General features: G+C 35.4%; 1 protein-coding gene across 6 annotated transcripts in view; it reads right to left on the bottom strand.

Moving 5' to 3' along the window:
- Positions 1-2,353: 2,353 nt before the first annotated feature.
- The window catches only part of LOC6035260 (probable G-protein coupled receptor 158), a 93,494-nt gene continuing 77,850 nt past the window's right edge, over positions 2,354-17,997 (bottom strand). For 2 of the 6 annotated variants that reach the window (XM_038253987.1, XM_038253988.1), the window contains exons 10-13: positions 10,104-10,288; positions 9,912-10,023; positions 7,618-7,638; positions 2,354-3,684 (exon numbers count right to left, since the gene is read on the bottom strand). In XM_038253987.1, coding sequence (XP_038109915.1) covers positions 3,517-3,684; positions 7,618-7,638; positions 9,912-10,023; positions 10,104-10,288 — 486 coding nt within the window. In that variant the 3' untranslated portion in view covers positions 2,354-3,516. Of the gene's footprint in view, positions 3,685-7,617; positions 7,639-7,999; positions 8,095-9,911; positions 10,024-10,103; positions 10,289-17,997 lie in introns of those variants that run through there. The other 4 variants (XM_038253990.1, XM_038253989.1, XM_038253992.1 and 1 more) reach the window with 4 other exon arrangements.

Here is a 17,997-nt window from a genome sequence, read left to right as displayed (position 1 = left end):
AAAATCTTACTTTTTTTCGGTGACGAAGAAGCGCACCTGTCGTGGCGTGGTGGAGATGCAGCTGAGCGGGGTGTAATGGAACCGCTAGACATCGATCCATCTTCCGGGACGGACAGCACTCGGAGTTGGGGACGACATTTTGTTACATAAAACTAAACTCTCGGGAATACTCAGATGCCGACGGCGGCGGATGAGGGTTTGAAGCTTCCGGAAGGCAACCAGGAAGCTTATTGTGTGTAAATATTGGAACGATTCGAAATGAGATTTGTTGCTCTTGCATTGTTTGACTTTTTAAGGGTTGGGTTTGCGCTCGGTACGGATGTGGAAACTCGTACATCGTCCCAGGGGAGGTTTGCTTTATATTGCAATTTTATTCCATGCTACGAGTGCTGCATTGTGGTTGTGTTAGTACAATATTACTTGTCAAGTGGACGGAACGCTAGCAGCTATGGATATATCTAGAGTGTTTTTAATAGAACCTAAAAACATATAAAACACAATAGCTTATAGGTCGTTTAAAAAAAACTCTGGGTATGTATATAACTTGGGCTATGAGTTTCATGTCTACCAACGGATCCGGAGTACAAAACGCGGAATCTTTAGAATTCGTCTAGGTCTTAAAATTGAAAAACAGTTTATTTTAATTTAATTGCAGTCATATTTAATAATGAGTGTCCTGAAATTCACAACAAATCAGGGGGGAAAATGATTGTTTTATTGATTTAAGAAAATGGCTGTCAATCGAATACTAATGGAATTTTGCCGACGAGTTATGATTTATTTTAAATAGTGATTTTTGTAAAAAAAAATAAAGCATGTACATGAAATGTGTTGACTTATTTTTGTTATGTAAAATCGAATTGAAAAGTACTTTACAATTTTTTGATTGAGCGCATCGTTTTCATAATATAGCCATTCAATGTTAAATTTTGTCCGATAATTCAGGTTTTTTACTTTTTTAAATAGTGTCCATGATTGTCCATTCCTGAAAATATTCAAAACAACCTATGCGTCATGGGTTTCCTATTCAGATAGGACCTTTTGAAAATTTAATCTAGAGTTCACAAAATTTCGTATAACACATTGAAGATTTGCAACCAGTGGTGCTGAGATACAGCGAATAACAAAGCGAATAACAAAAAGTTGATATTTTTTCTAAGTCTCACCCTAATATTCCAATTTCTAACGTCGTGTCTCAGCAACTAATGGTCCGATTAACAATATTAATTTTCCGATCTTTTCGAAAACAATATTTTCAAAATGTTAAAATGAAGACAAACATTCCAAAAGGGCGTAATATTGAATTTTTGGCCCTTTTGAAATATTAGACTTGATTTGAAAATTTTGAAATATTGTTTAGTTGCTGAGATATCGAAGTTAGAAAATTGTTGGTTGTTTGGGTGAGACTTAGAAAACATCAATTTTCCTGTTTTTAAACCTTTGCATGGCAATATCTCAGCAACTAAAGGTCTTATCAACAAAGTTTAAAAAAGCAAAGTATAGAGAATTTTCTCAGCCTTTAAAAAATTTTTTTTTCAAAATTGGGCAAACATGTGCACTAATTTAAAAAAATAAAAACTGCGACTATTTTCAAAAAAGTTACCTCAAAATGGCTTTAACTTGAAAACGGTGCCCTTTATTAAAATATCTGTTATGTACTTTTTGATTCCAAATTTGATTTTACAACGAAAATGAAATTGACAAATTTTTGCGACCATCATTTCGATTCATTGAAAAAATCAGTATTGATTCAAACATTCATAACTCGTTCAAAGATTTTTTGCACAACCTGGAAATTTCTGAAAAGTTGGCATTTGATGTCGTCTAGAGCATATAAAAAAAATTTAAAAAAAGTGTGTTTTTGGAAATCAAGTTTTAGTGACAAAAAGTTAAATAAAAAATCACCAATTTTTTAACCGTGTATCATTTTTTTCAGTGTAGTCCTTATCCATACCTACAACTTTGCCTAAGACACCAAATCGATCAAAAAATACCTTCAAAAGATACAGATTTTTGAATTTTCATACATTATTTTTGTATGGACAGCTGCCAAATTTGTATGGAAAATTATATGGACGAAATTATGATGCAAAATGGCTTCTTTGGGCATACCAAACGCACCACAAAAGTTCAGCCGGATTAAAAGATACAAAAATTAAAATTGAAAAAAAGATCGATTTCGCTCAGCTGTCCATACAAAAATGGTACATAAATAAAAAAAAAATAAATAAAAAAAAAAAAAAAAACAATTTTGGGAAATCAAATTTTAGCGAACCTATTTTTTCTGAATCATCTTCATTAATATCTACAACTTTGCTGAAGACACCACAAAATGATCACAAAATTCCTTGAATTTTTGAATATTTAAGTAACGTTTTTGTATGGATAAAATAGCTTTTTTTGGTAAACGGGAAAACCCCCACAAAGTTTTATCAAATTAAAAAATGAAAATAATAAAAATCAAATAAAATTAATTTCCAGTTTTGGTCGAGAGAGCTCATTGGCCACCAGATTGAGATAGTTGCTGCCTTTCCTCTTCCTTTTTAAGTGACTGATGGATTTTGGCAATGTTTGTTTAATGAATTACGTCTGTATGTCTGTGTTGTCCATTAAAAATGGCATTTCAAAATTATTTTTTTTAAACTTAAGCATCCAATAAACCGAAGGAATATACCTTTCGACCAATTTTCATCACTTTTACAGTTTTCCGCTATTTAAATAAAATGTCCAGTTCAGATACATCATCAATGCAGAGTTGCTTAATCACTTTTATTTGAGCTATTTATTACTCTGGAAAGTTAAAAACAAAACAAAACTCACGCGATACTTTGTTGGAGACGCAGACCAATCGTAGAAAAGAGAAGCTTTTTGCTTGGAATTACACATTTATGCAGTATTCTTTGAAATCATTCGAAACATTCCTCTCTACCTTCTTAAGGAAGAACACCCCCCGTCTCGTCCTCGTTGCTCCACACAACACACTCTGATGGTAATTAGCTACTTATTTATACAAACTTCATTAATCATCGCGTCTGTTGCACACCTCAAACGGTGTGTGACTGGTGACTGTAAAAACTGTCGTGGGTGGTTGATGCCTTCCGTCCTTCTTCCTTGCTTGGCACAATAAAGCCATCTTGTCACTCAATCCACCATCTGCCTCGAATCCTGGCTATATTGGAGGGGTAGGATATCTGGGCGCACACTCAGTTGCTTTTGAAATGAGATACCAACAGACCAAACAATTTTAAGCCATTTTGGTGATGTAATTGTGTTAAAAATCACTCAGATGTTTTCTTTTGGATGATTTTGGTCCTGATTTGATTGAATTTAACTTTTTGAAGCAACTGAATGTACCAAACCGGTGATGTAAGCTTAAAAGTTGTACTCTCGGTAGCATGACTTTTGCGACTGACTGTGCCTTTGCTGCTGGCTTTGGGGCTGGTAGAAGAAGCGATACTTGCTCTGCTGGGAAGGATGAGGGCGGTGATGGCCGTTGCTGTTGTTCGCCGAGGGCTGCTATTTCGAGCTGGAAATGCCCGAAATTTCCGCACCGGTCACGGTGCCGGTGTCGGTCGGGCCCTCAACGCTGCACACCGAGTCCTCCGGTGTGCGGGACGGTTCCGCTTCGGTCACCTCCACCTCGCTGACCGCTGGACGATTGTTGCGATGTTTGGCGCTTAGTGCCTTGAAAAGACGGGTTGGGAGGGGAACGTTGGTTAGGTTTTGTGGTTGTATTGAGTGGCTGTACAAGCTAACATCAGCTTTGGCAAGCTCATATTCAGTAGAAGACTCTTACTTTTCAACTTAAAATAGATCATGCAGTCGTAATGATAGTATTTGACTCCTTTAAATCATATTACACAATAACTACAGCCAAGCAATATGACAAAAAGAAAAACTTAAATTTTATGCAAACAGCTGTTTTCAAAATTCAAGTCAACCCGACCCGAAACTCAAGAATTTCAATTAACTCAACCAAGCGTTTTCCTGTTTTGTTCTCCAAATTTCAATGCAAAACACATCCCCCGTTCTAAACCACCCGCGCTCCAGGAAATGTCTTAAATTAATCCCCATCTCTCTGGCTCGACGTTTGTTTCCAGCACAACCGCAAAATGTTTCAACGATTTATATCTGCCGCTGGAGCAACAACGCGCGTTTTGTTTGCGGTGGGTGGGTGGTGGCTTCTTTGTTTAAGAGTGTTTGTTTCCCCATGTGCACCCATGTGTGCGTGTATGTTTAATGAGTAAATCCTAACGGTACCAGAAGGATGCCACCCCTCACTCGTTTAGTCGTTTCCAACTAGGGTACCCTGGAAAAAATACCCCATGCGAAAATTGTGTTTTGGGTCATTTGAGGCATCTGTGCCAAATTTGAGCGAATTTGGTAACGATGATCCGATGGATGCTCACGGTTGAAATTGGCTAAAAAATACCGCTTCTGAGCTTCTAGGATTAGGTTGTACAGCTTTGGTCTCTTCAACAAGTGTAGGGCATCAACTTTCGGATGATTATCTCATTGTTGGGTTTATCAGAATGGATCCATCTAGATTAAATTTTCAAAAGGTATGCATAGAAAATTGATGCTGGTTTGTACGGCTCAAAAATGTATGAAAAAGCTTAAAAAAAGTTCTAACGAAATTTCATTCGATGGCCCTTGCAGCTCGATAAGTGTCCCGCGTCACCTCAAACTTACATTTGAAAGCAAGCTTCAAAACTAGTTGACATAAATCCGTCGACCACACTAATGCCGGTGGGTTTCGTCGTAGATTGCTGGCGTTATTAACAGCACAGTGCACACACACTATTGTGGATATATTGCTTTCTGAAAACATTCTCCCGGCTGCTGTGGCCACACACAGATGTTACAAAGTGTGTTTGGCACTCATAATGTTACTACACAGAAAAAAATCAATTCCCGTAATCGTGAATTAAGTTCATGAATGTGAGATCCACGAAGGAATTTAATCATGAGTATGGTGCATTTGCACCATAAACGTGAATATATTCCTTCGTGGTTCTCATAATCGTGAACTGACTTCACGGTTTCGAGAATTGATTTTTTTCTGTGTATGCTATATAGGGGTGTTCTTTTTTCAGAAATTTGAAAGAGCAGTTTATTTAACAACAGCAATTCCAGAAACACTTTTTTTTCAATGAACGTTTGTTTCTTCGCTCGATTGTTATAACAAAGTATACTTTCACAAAGTAATTTTTTTTCAAAATAATCTGAAAATTGAGTGACTTTGTTCTAATCTGCCAAAATTTTAGGTTTGAAGACAAAATCTATGTTATTATTTTATTTATGTGTTTTACTTATTTTACATTACAAACTCAATTTTTGTATGTTAACCAGAGCTGTCCTGAAAAGAATAATTGCTTTTGAAGTATCTTAAGCATTATTCACGTACACAGTTTAAATTGAGGTTATATTACATTATAAAAGAGTTTATATTGAACCTTGCCTTATTTTACACCTTCCAAAATTTACAGATTTTTTACTGTGTAGTTTATCCACCAGAGTTGATATATTAAATTCGTTCTAATGGGACGTCCTGTGATTGTACAGTTATTCCACGTCAAACCAGCAGGATCAAAATTAAAAGTGCTCTGATATGGCTCAAATTCAACATGAGAGGTCCTTGGTCGACCACTCGAATTTTGATTGGCTCAAATAACAAAAAGTATAGAACGAACAAGGAGTTGTTCCCTATTCACCCCAAATTATGCCGATGCAAATATTTTGTAAAGTTTTTGTTCCTCGGCTCTGGTCGAGAGGGCAAAAAAATATAAATATTGAAATAACATTTTGCATGGAAAAAGTGTTTCAAAATGTATTTTACACTAGTTCAGTTGTTTTGCAAACATTAGTTTTCAAAAAAATTAAAATTTGCGAAACAAAAAAAAAGCGAAAAAAACTTTTTGCGATAATAATCATCGACAATTTTCAAAAATTCAAGAGATTTTTAAATCAATCCAAACATGTTAAAAATGATTCCAAACGCAGGGGAATTGATTTCAGCTGATTGCACAAGAAATTCCATTGAAATTTTGAAGTTTATCGAAAAAAAAATTTTTTGCTCTCCCTGATTTTTCGGGTCAATTATGATGCTACCAGCCTTAAGTTAAAAATAACAATTAGTTTCAAAATACTAAAAGTTATCAGATTTATGATGGGTATTTAAGAGACAAAAATTATAATCGAAAAGTTGTAACCGACGGGATTCAAACGCCGCACCAACAGTAAGGACTGGCGCCTTAACCCGGTCGGCCATTAGACCGATGATGTCATGTAGGTTTCCCGTAGAACATGTTTCAGGGTGTACTACATAGAATTTCATAAAATATTGCAACAGGCCTTTAAGGTGAAGCCGTTGATCATTTTTGAAGAAAATTGATGATCACTTAAATAAATTCTTGAGTTTTTTTTAAAAGGTCAATAAACCAAATTTTCAGATTTTGCTTTTTGGGTGTTTTGAAACCGCCTTGAGTCAGGGGTATTAAAAACACCCAAAAAGCAAAAACTGAAAATTTGGCTCATTGGACCTTTTAAAAAAAACTCCAGAATTCTGTATTAAAATCATTTCAATAGGGCGAATCTGAATTTGTAAATAATCAGTCTATCCCTTTCGCTCAAGTGACAGTTCACGTCATGTAAGAGCTGGATTACTTCTATTGTTGGCTGTGTAGAAGAAGAATGAATATTGCTAAAAAAATTTCAAATGTCTGGATCATAATTTATTTAAAAATCTCTGTCTGCTTTAATATATCCTTATTACACAATTGTCAAAATCTATTTATATAAAAAAATTCGATGGTTTTGTTCGAACGCGAATCAGTTGAACACGGAACGTTGGAACGAGGCGCTTTTTGTTGCGTTAGGTTCGTGTAAGCTCAAGGAAGGTTTATATGCTAAAAAATTGCCACTGGACTGATTCCGGAGCATCTGCAGATTGTATGGGAAAATTTACGTAAACTCAAATTTTGATCACAGGAGGCTGTTCCATCAAACAAGCTATACGTCAAGATACAAAAAAAAAGACAAGGCGAAGTTTGTCGGGTAAGGCTTGTTACATATAAAAATAGGTTTGGTTTTCGCTTTTGGCTTTCTAATCCACCAGCAAAACACACACTGCCAACGCGCTGATGGCAAGGACCTCCTGTGCCATGCCCCTAACCCACAGTCTTTACACGGCAAAAATAAAGATTTATTGTCACGTCCTAGTCCCTGGGTCGAGTTCCACCATCTCGGTGGGGACAGGGTCCTTAAATTATTCTGGTTCACCTTAAAGTAACTCGCTTTAAGAACGTTTGTTTATCAATGATTTTATATTTTTAGTTTCTTTTTGCAAACAATATCATGGATTTTAGGGCATGCTTTTTACTCTTGGGATATTTTTTTTTCTTGAAAAATCTACTAAAACAAACATTTACTAAACATAGTGAGAGGGCATAAAACACGCGTAAAAAGAGGGTCAAGTGTCGAGGTTTTGATTTTGAATTTGTGAGGGGGAGAGAAAAGGGACACAAAAAACGAGCGCCAAAATATCAAATCGCAAAACTCTAGAAGATGGGGGGTCGTTGCAAAATTAAAGGGCGGGGGGGAACATGACAAAATTACCTTTTCTCGGCTTCCTTTTTTCTAATGTCGAGTATTTGGATTATTTTTTTTTGTTCCGATTGATTTGGGGGCGGTTTTTGGGGCGTTTTTTGTTTGAGTTTTTGCCAATTGTTTGTGGTGTACAAAATGCAGTCGTGGAGATAGTTTTTTTTTGTAAATTTTGTAAAAATTCGATTTTTAGGGGGCGGGAGTTGATTCAGAAAAAAACAGCGTACGTGTGTATTTGTGAGTTTGTGTGAGAGTATTTGTGATCGTGAAGAGAGAGAAGGAAAGAAGAAAAAACAAACAACAATTTATAATCAACTTCTATTGACTGCAGCGGAGTTTCAAAAAAATACACAATTCTACTGGAACCTGCGATTTTACATACGTACAAGCTTACCGTTTTTTTTGGTTCTTACTGTGTGTGTTTGGCATATTTTGCGGTTGGTTGGATTCTTTTGAGGCTTTTTTTTATTAACTTTAATTACCAGAATTCTGCAAAAGAAATCGAACGGAACTGCACGTTAGTTACAGTTTCCAGCCAGCCCACACGCGTCAGTTCCGTTCAATTTCCGAGTTGAAATTGAATTTGGGTCAAAAGAGGGGGAAAGATAGTGGGGCGCGCAAACAGCTATGGGTGTGAATTTACAGAGAAAAGTAGGCAGTAGAACTGTACAGTAGAGCGGAGTAAATTATTTACACATTGATAAAATAGTTAGTTTGGGAGAAGTGGAGCGCGGAAATAAATCAATCCAGTCGGTGGGTTGCACTTCCCTAGATGTGCAACATGGCAGGTTTACGCTAGAATGATCCGAAACAAATACTTTGAAGAAAAAAAATATTTAAATAAAATTTGCATTGGTCTCAATAAATTTAAAGCTTATGTTTCACGTAAATATAATTTGAAAGAAATAAAAGCTCGATTGACAAATCCACACATGGTTAAACATATTTTTGATTAAAACAAATATTTTCTTTGGAACATTTCAAACTAAGAAAAACTATTTTTTTAAATCGATGTTTCCATAAAGGTTGGATCATTCTAGCAAACCCACCTGGATTGGATTGATTTCCCAAAATTAAATCCAGAGGCAATAGTATTGCAAAAACAGAGAGTGAGAAAGAGAGCAGAAATAGCAGTCAGGTAAAGTTTCGAAACCGGAAAAAAGAGACGGAAAGGATAATGAATTCCAGAGAGAGAGAGGGTATCAAAATGAATTTAGCTGTAGTTACTAGAAAAGAAGAGTGAAAACGGCAGTTTTTGCAACCGGTCTGTAACGCTAGATGAATGTACCAACTCTATGTAGATGTGTAAGCTTTTCGAAAATATGTATATTCGTATGTACTTATACTGTACCTAAATATAATATAAAAAACCAAGTGTAGAACATTTGTGTGTGGGTGACTGAGTACATAAAAAAAAGGAAAAAAAAAATATTCGACTCAAATCAAATGTGTAACGCCGAAATTGATTACGCTCTGGTAACCCTTCGGTTCTGTGTGTGTATGTGAATTGGCGATAGCAAACGTATGCATTATTCAGTTCGTACTGCGAATTGTAGGTAATTCCAGCCGTATGTTTGGAGTTGACGGCTAATTTAAGTTTTACGAATTGCCCAACCACCTGGAATTGCGGATTGTGGGGGGTTGAAAACTACGAACGGACAGGTCAGTAGAAATTAATTATTCCGATTGTAGCTGGTTGGAACAAAAGGCCTGCCCGGCGTTTGGACATCAGTTTGATTTAAATTGAAAAGGGCATCGAGGCTAAAACATGTTTGAGCTTGATCATCAATTAGGTCTAGCTGTTGGAGCGTTGTCAAACAAATCGGTCTTCATAAATTTGCAAATTTTGAGGGGGCTTTCCAATTACTAAGCAATTTTGTATAATTTATTCGTACTTGGAGATTTGCTACAAAATTGGGCAGTTTCCCATTCAAAAATGCTTTTGACATATATGCGAAAATATATAACTTTAGAAAATAATTTCTGATCGATTTATTGTCTCCGGGAAAGTTATAGGAATGCAAGAGACTAGTTAATTTTACACAAACATTTTTAATCTCGTTATACATACCAAAATTTTGATCATATAAAAATATCGATGGCTGACATTTTTAATAATTGATCTTAAGAAACGTATTCTGCATTTCCTTAATTTCCAAATTTAGATTCTTTTAGAATAATGCAATCGTTTGCTGAGCCATTTGTTTTCAGTAAAAATCAACAACGTGAGTAAAATGAATTAAAATAAAATATCAAATTACTACATTATAATTACACTAGAAACAAGATTTCCGTTCATTTTTTACCTGCAGCGAGAATCTCCGGTGGGCCACCTTCCGGCCTCCCCTTCGCTTGCTGATGTGAGGATTGTCTTGTCGTAGGGTCTTATTCTTTAAATATTCTAGTTGAGTGTACAGTCTGTCAATGAAAACAAAAAATTAAAATTGATATCAACTCAAAACAACTTCCCAACCCCGCCCGGCCAAATTTATAATTACCTTTTCAGTTCGGCGCGGATGTCCTCCGGGCTCATCTCGGAGATGGTCACGTCACCGACCTCCGGGTCGCCGACGCAGATGCCGGCGTAGGTGCCGAGGACGCCGCCGTGGTGGGAACTGTCGTGGCCCCCCTTGAATGCATCCACAGGTAAGCGGAAGGACACTTCATGGGCAAGGGAACGAACCTGTGTGGAAGCTGAACCTGATGCAACCAAACACAACAACAAACAGACAAACAAAACAAAGAAACAACAAACGGCGGCGGCGACGCCATAGAAACGGCGCGCAAGAACGCAACAAGGCCGCAAACACAGAGTAGAGGGAGAGCGAGCCCCAAAAACATCAACAGAGAAAGGTACCGAAGGAGAGTGAGAGAGAGAAGAGGGGAAAGGAAAGAGCGGGACATACATATAGGGGGCGGAGAGAGATAGACACAGGGTGGGGTGGAATGTTAGGGAAAGTTAGGAGGGATGCTTACACATACACAAATGGAAGTTACAGAACATACACAGACAAATGAGTATGAGAGGATAGTTGTGGAAATGTAGGAGTTTTGTTTTCGTAAATCCAGTCAAGTAGAAACAAGAGGTTGCAAGGAATTTGTGAAGTTTACATATAGTCTCAAAGAGTTGATAAAGATAGTCAAAATAGGTTGAGAGCATATTGAGCTTAGCTGTACTTTTGAGTTAAGGATATTGACTATGGTGTCGTAAATATTTACATTTAGGGTAGAGTAGTCATCAATGAGACACGGGGAACAATGATAAAATGGCTCTCACTAGTCGTAGTTTCAACCAATCAGGCTCATATTTGGGGGAAAGGTGTATCTACTGGATACACGTCTGCTATAATAGTGGCTTTGGTTATGGACGCTCCCTTGAAAAGTTATTCATAAATGTTTGATTCTGGGGTGTAAAAGTAAATTATGGACAAAAAATACTTTTTCGTTCGTAGGCTGCCATTTACGCCAAAACTACTATTTCTTCAAATTTCTTTCGACGTTCCATAGGGATTGAGTTGGGCTACAATGTCCTTTCATTAGGTTTGACCAAAATTTAGAATATACCCAGAATCCAGGGCTGTCTCATTGTTCCCCACTCATTTTAGCCCATGGGTAACAATGAGACACTTTGATTTTTCTTCATTAAGCATTTCAAAATCCATGTAAATCTTTCAAAACATGAATTGAAAGTGATTTTTGGCATATTTATAGAGTTTTAGCTTCATTTAACCAAACATACAATGTTATTAGGTATAAATATATGGATTTTACAAAATTTAAATACTTTTTAGTATAACTTTTGTTAATTAAAGTTTCGTGTAGGCAAAATTCCTCTAAAATGTTCAAGGCAAGTCACCAGTAATGGAACAATACAAAAACATGATGTTTTACTAGAAAAGTATTGATTTTCGTAGAGTGTCTCATTGTGCCCAAGCTGTCTCATTGTTCCTGCAAAGTGCGTCTACAATGAGACAGTTGACTAACTCTGGCTGTAGATGTCGGATCGATCTCATATTTTGGTCAATGTTAGAACACACTAAAAGAAAGAAAATGCAACAAAAAGCTCATTAAAACATGCTGATGAAAAAATTAGAAAAATCGTTGAGAGTAGAAAACCAAAAGTGTCTCATTGATGACTACCCTACCCTACACGATGTGAAATGATTAAACTTGTCAAAACAGTACAGTGGATGATGTGTAGATTAAGATGCACAATTTTTTAATTTATTTTTTTTTGCATTTAATCATTCATTGGAAAAATTTATGCTAACTTATCGTGATTTAGCAATCTTGCAATCTTGAATTTCCAAAGAAATCAAATTTTAGCCATTCCGTTACTGAATAATATATTTTTTTTCCTAAATACTAAACATTCTTTAAAATGAAAAACAACAAAATTTTAAGTACTCGGAAATAAATTTCTCTCGGAATGTTTAGTAATTTTCGCAAGGGACTAATATAAATTATTAATTTGTTCGAAAAAAAATCATGATTGATTAGAGAACGTTGAGGACCTTTTTAATTAATGTTTGTTAAAAAACACGCCGTAAACCGAGGTGATATTTTTTGCATAATGAAAAATACGAATTAAATATAAAAAGGATGGTATTGAATCATACTAAACTTGGTAGAGAAGTATCCAAAGTACCTCAAGAAGGAGTTTTGAACAAATTTTGATAAGTTACAAAAGATAGTTAACTATAATTGTGAAAACATTGATGAATAGGGTTATCCAGATACACTTGGAGTGTCATGCTTTCCACAGTGAAAATGAGTTCGTATCGGATATCGAATTGCATTATCGGATTTTTTGGAAAATTTTACACTAAGAAAAGCTAAAAATAGTTCTAGGTTACAAGTTTTAAGTGTTACTGAAACAGAAATCAAAAATTTCTTCAGATTAATAGGCATTTTAAGAAAAACAATTTTCTAAGTAAATTGAAAACAATATGAATCATGCTAAAAATTAGTTTTTGCGGCAACAAAAATTGATTTTTTAAAGAAAAAATCAATTTGATTTGTTCAGCTTTTCATTTAATAATTTAACTTCAAATTAATGTAAATTTCATTAAAAGTTAATAAACTTAGTTTGAACTTAGTCAAACAAACATTTGATTGTTATTTTTCAAATGAAACATTGAAATCTTGATAATGATTAATTTAAATCAAATTCCTTTCTTTAAAGCTGAAATTTGTTAGAAACACAGTGACTATCAAAATCACCCCGGTTTTTTAAATAACAAATTTCTATTACACTATGTTTTGAAGAACTATTGAAAAGGCATTAAAAAAATACATGGACATTGTGTGACCCAAATCCTGTAAATGTAACGCATGGTTTAATGGCGTCACTACAATCCAGACGCGCTTATCCGAACTCCTCATAAGAATTTCACTTCGGATAAGCGAATAACGATTTTTGTGTTTTTGGAGCCAGTTGCACTCGAGAATGACATTTTAGAGGGGCGCAAGTTGTTTGAATATTTTTGTTTTTCATAATTTAAATATTGGTGTATGTCGAAGTCGTCAAAAGCAATCATTTAGGAAATGGATGAGCTTTTCATTAAAAATATTTGCGAGTTTAAAAAATTAAGTCAAAAAAGACCAAACTACTATTTTTTCAACATTATTATTTTTAAAACCTGGACTTAGGACAATGGTTAATATGGAAACTTTTACGTAAAGTTATCTGGAGAATTAATTCCCGCTATCGGTTTTTGAAAACTTTGACGTTTGAACCACTTGAAAAAACTATTTTAATAAATGGTTTTTGTATGTTTTTAGGAGAAACCTACCACCCTGCATTTTTTGTGAGGCGTTTGCAACATCTTAGGCTATTTTAACACAGATTTTGAACGAACAAAACAAATTGTGACATCACCATAAAGTTTGTCTTTTGAACTTAATAATGTCATAAAAGTTGCTGTTTTTTCAGGTTTTTTTTAGAGGTGGGCAAAACCGCTCTTTTTCAGGAGCCGCTCATTTTCGTTCGCTCATTAAAAAGAGCCGCTCTTTTGAACGGCTCTTTTGCTCTTTTTCAAAATTTTTATGAAAAGGTTTTTCTAAAATCGTATGGTATTATAAGTTTTTTCACATTGGACTTTAACAAATAATTTGTTAAAAAAAAAAAATTAAACTGAAAACGAGAAGATGCCTTTTAAAACCATAGGTCTTGGTGGTCTCTAGGTCAAGATTTCTACTCGAACCTATACATTCAAGTAATTGAATGGCATCCAAACTTAAATCTAGGATGTTGGAAAAATTGCTTTTAATTTTAAAATTGCGTTTATTTCTGCAAGAATTGAACTAATGCTGATATTTTATTTGGAGAAAACATTCTGCGAACTCTTTTCTACATCCTGATTTAATCAATAAAGTCTGTAATTGCTAAAAGGATTTTTTTTCCAAAATCTCTAAATTATTCAGTAAATTTTTGGTAATATTTTACAAATTATGCAATTTGAAATGCTCAAATTTGTATTCCGGTAATACTTTAATGTACAATAGTTTTTTTTCTTCATATTGTTTAATAAATCATTTTCTTTTGGAATTAATTTTCATAAGCATTGAAAAATTTGAAATTTTATCTTCAATTTTCAAAAACAAATTCAATACTATTTTTTTTGAAGTTAAAAAAAATATATTTATAACAAAAATCATGCCATTTCAAAAGACGGAAGTTTAAAAAAGAACCGCGGTTCATTTTTTGTGAGCCACGGATCTTTCGCTCTTTTTAGTGAACCGGCTCTTTGAGCGGCTCGCTCTTTTTTTGCCAACCTCTAGTTTTTTTTTCAGATAGCCCGCCGACAAAAAATGGCTTATAAAAGTCATTGAAATCGGAGAAAGTCGAGTAAAAAAATACCTTAAAATTCTTGTTTTGAGCCGGGCCTAGGTGTATATAACTTTCGATAGGGTTGTTGGATCTTCAGTGTATTTGGTTATTAGAAATGCCTTTGAAATACCCCTTTAAATATGTTTAATTTGGGTTTTCTTCCAAAAACATATTTTTTTAAATTCTTTCGAGGATTTGCCAAAATAGTAAAAATGAAGGTGGGTCTAGAGGTTCTTATTATGAAGTTCATTTTTCGAAAGCCTTTCTCTAGCGCGAAGGCAAAAATGAATTTATAAAATTAGTCGAAAATAGACAATCCTCGACGTAATAAAAATCACGTCTAAAATCCATAAAATCACCTGCAAAAGGCAGCAGTAGAAAAAAGGTCCTCCGACCCACCCAAAAGTACAAAACGGAAACACGATCGATCGAAATTAGGTGAGGTTTATTCCGTGCGAACTGCCATCAGGAATTAGCTTGAAAATCACGTTTCAGGTATTCCCGGAAGTACGGGCTCTTCAATTAACTGCGAAGGGCACTGGGTTCTAAATTTGGCCCTGATTGTTGCTCCCCACACACACTCTCTCTCTCTCTCTCATCGAGAACTAATCTATTAATCTATTTGATTTGGCACGGTTTAGGTCTTGTGCCGTGGGTGGGTCGTCGATGTTTGAGCAAAAGTTTTGCCGCGCGTGTATTGACTTTGAGTTTGTGGAATTACTTTTGTGGGTGGTAGAGGGTGGTGAAAATGAGTTTTTGTGTTTGAAGTGTTTGGAAGGTGTGACTCTTGGTACGGAATGTGTGGGCTAGTTAAATTGGAACTTTCGAGGTGCTATGAATTGCTAAGCGTTGGAAGCGAGTGCTACGGAAGTATAACTTCTACTTAATACCAACCGGGAAGTCATGCTATCCTTTCCTGAATATGTAATTTTAGTGTGTGTTAGTTGTAAAGCGCATGTTCTGCTAAGAAACGAAAAGCTCACAAAGCTGGATGTTTAAATTATGGTTGCGAATGCATTCATTAGTGACTGTCTTGATGGTGTAGAACGGATTACAACTTATGCACACTTCCTGGCGCCACTGTCTTCAAAGATTGTGCTGAAAACTTTTGAAACGGTCCCCTCTCTCCGGGGTGGCAAAAGTTAGTTAAGATGTAAAGTGGAGTGTGCCTTTCGCTCGGTGAGAGCGTAATTTAATAGTGCAATGGTTTCACCACCTGGCAAATCTAGAACACGAGGTAAAAAGCATAATACCTACACAGTTAAAAAAGTCTTTAGTTTTTTTTAACAAGCTTGTTAAATCTGATAAGATTTTAAATAAGGTATAGTTTTGTAATTAATACTGAAAGTAATTTAAAATATTACTTAAAAAAACATAATAAATAAAATAAACGTTCTACAGTTATTTTGCTGCAGTGGGAAACGTGATCATCTGCGGCTGCATAACGTGATTGCTGTTTTCCGTGCTACATCTCAAGCTTTGCATCGTCGAGGTGTGAGAAATGTAATTCTGCAGCGTGGAACTGGTTATGCACTTCAAAGTGCATTTTTTTGTGTAATGATGGTGGGTATTTCAGTACCTCTTTTTTATTTCGAAGAATGAAAAGGTGTAGTTGTTGGAGTGTTTATTCCATTTTTCTCACAAAAGTTATTTTTTGCATCTTTTTTTTAAAGAAGGCTTGGTTAGAATACTTAAAAGTAAAGATCTTTTAATGTATATATTCAGCGGCTGTTTTATTTTACATTTTTAGATCAAATTAAGAGTCTACACACAAGTGATGAAGCGAGCAAAATTTTCGAAGTGTTTTAACTTGAGGAAGTTCCAACAATAAATGACTAAAAAGGACTGGTTTGCTAAATTTTCTCTGAAAAAGTTCTCATATTTGGATCGTGCACAAACAACGCCTGGAATTTCAGACTACTAGGCGTGATCATATTGTGTAGTGGTTAGTTCTGTAGCGTTTTCGAAAATCAATTCAGTCAATCAACAATTAAAACTGCTCCGTCGGATTCAGCGAGAAAAATCTGTACGATCACATCCAAAAGTCAAAAGTGTCACCAACAAAGATATCATTTCCATTTTAAACCAACCAATAATTTCCACCGTCCATCAACTGTCAATGCTGCGACACCAAAATGTCAACGCCCTCCCCCTATCGGAGCGATCCATTGGAAAGCCAGCAGCCTGCTTTGTGTGCGCTAAAGCTAAAGCTAAATCCTTACTGGGAGGGTGTGGTGGCGTAATTTACCGAAATAATCCGTGACAATTAGAGTCTGAGTGACAGAGCAACGACAGCCACGGTGTCTTTTAGGTTGGATTTCGGTGAATTGATATCCGGGTGAAAATTTAATCGATTTTAAGTAGAATTTGAAAGTATAAAATGGTTAAAATTTGTTTGAGCGGATAAGATGTTTTCTGTCAAACATCATGCGTCTCCATAATTTTGTTTTGGTACATTTAAAAGAGTGGAGTCTCATGGTCAACCAAGCTAGAGTAAGTTCTCGGTAGGCAAACAAGGGGAAATTCTCGTATGTTCAAGTTTGTACAAGGCAGTAGAGCGAGACGATTCTCGAGATTTATAATTTCCCGGGAATCGAAAGTTGAATTTTGCAGTTTCCCGGGAATTCCTAGACCCGAGAATTTTTATTGATTGGCAAAATTAAAGATATGTTGATAATTTTTTTAAAGAATTCTATACTAACTTCATAACATTTGCATAAACTTAATATCAGTCAGTCATAGTAATTCAGTACAATATAAGTTTAATATCTAAATTTCAATTACTGGGAATGATTTCTTCTTATTGAATCTTGTTGAGCCATGGTATGTATTATCATGTGAATGAGAAAAGTATTTTAAAATGCAATTAACGAAAGTTTTTGAAACCGCCTTGAGTCAGGGGTGTTAAAAAACACCCAAAAAGCAAAAAACTGGAAATTTGGTTAATTGGTCCTTTTCAAAAAATATTCCAGAATTGAACTAAAACATGGTTATAGATCAAAAATGGTCAATTTCTCAGGAAATTATCCCGGGAATTCACGCTCGTCAGGTTAAAAACTCGGTCTTAATTCCGTCTAGTTCCAAGGTTCTCACTACAGCAATTATTTCATTTGAAAAGTTCATAAAATCAATAAAAGTTATCCGATCGGGCTCATCCTTTTTCTGGGGGTTTCTTAGCTAACATAATTAGACCCGTATTCTTTTATTTGGCCATTAGGGTGGTCCACAAAATTGTCATTTTCGTCAATTTTTTTTATCACGTCATATCTCAAAAGCGTACGTGTTAAGTGGAATCCGATAAAACATATTTTCAGGCATAGGCTCTTTGGTCCAGACGCGGTCAAAACGTCTTTTCAAGTGTTCATACGACGTTTATAAATATTCGGCTTGATTTTTGAGTCTCGAAACTACTTTTTTAAAAAGGCCACCTTTCATTTGCGCCCTAAACAGCTAAAGTCGGTGCGTTTTTGTGAAAATTTACGAAAATTATCATCTTTGGACCAACTTAGCGCGGCGTACGTCACCGTGATGGCCAAACAAAAATACGAAAAATTTACAAA

The sequence above is a fragment of the Culex quinquefasciatus genome, chromosome 2 (assembly GCF_015732765.1).
Source record: "Culex quinquefasciatus strain JHB chromosome 2, VPISU_Cqui_1.0_pri_paternal, whole genome shotgun sequence".
NCBI classification, from domain to species: Eukaryota; Metazoa; Arthropoda; class Insecta; order Diptera; family Culicidae; genus Culex; species Culex quinquefasciatus.
Note: the sequence above shows the minus strand (reverse complement) of the source record. Positions and strands in the feature narration are given on the sequence as shown.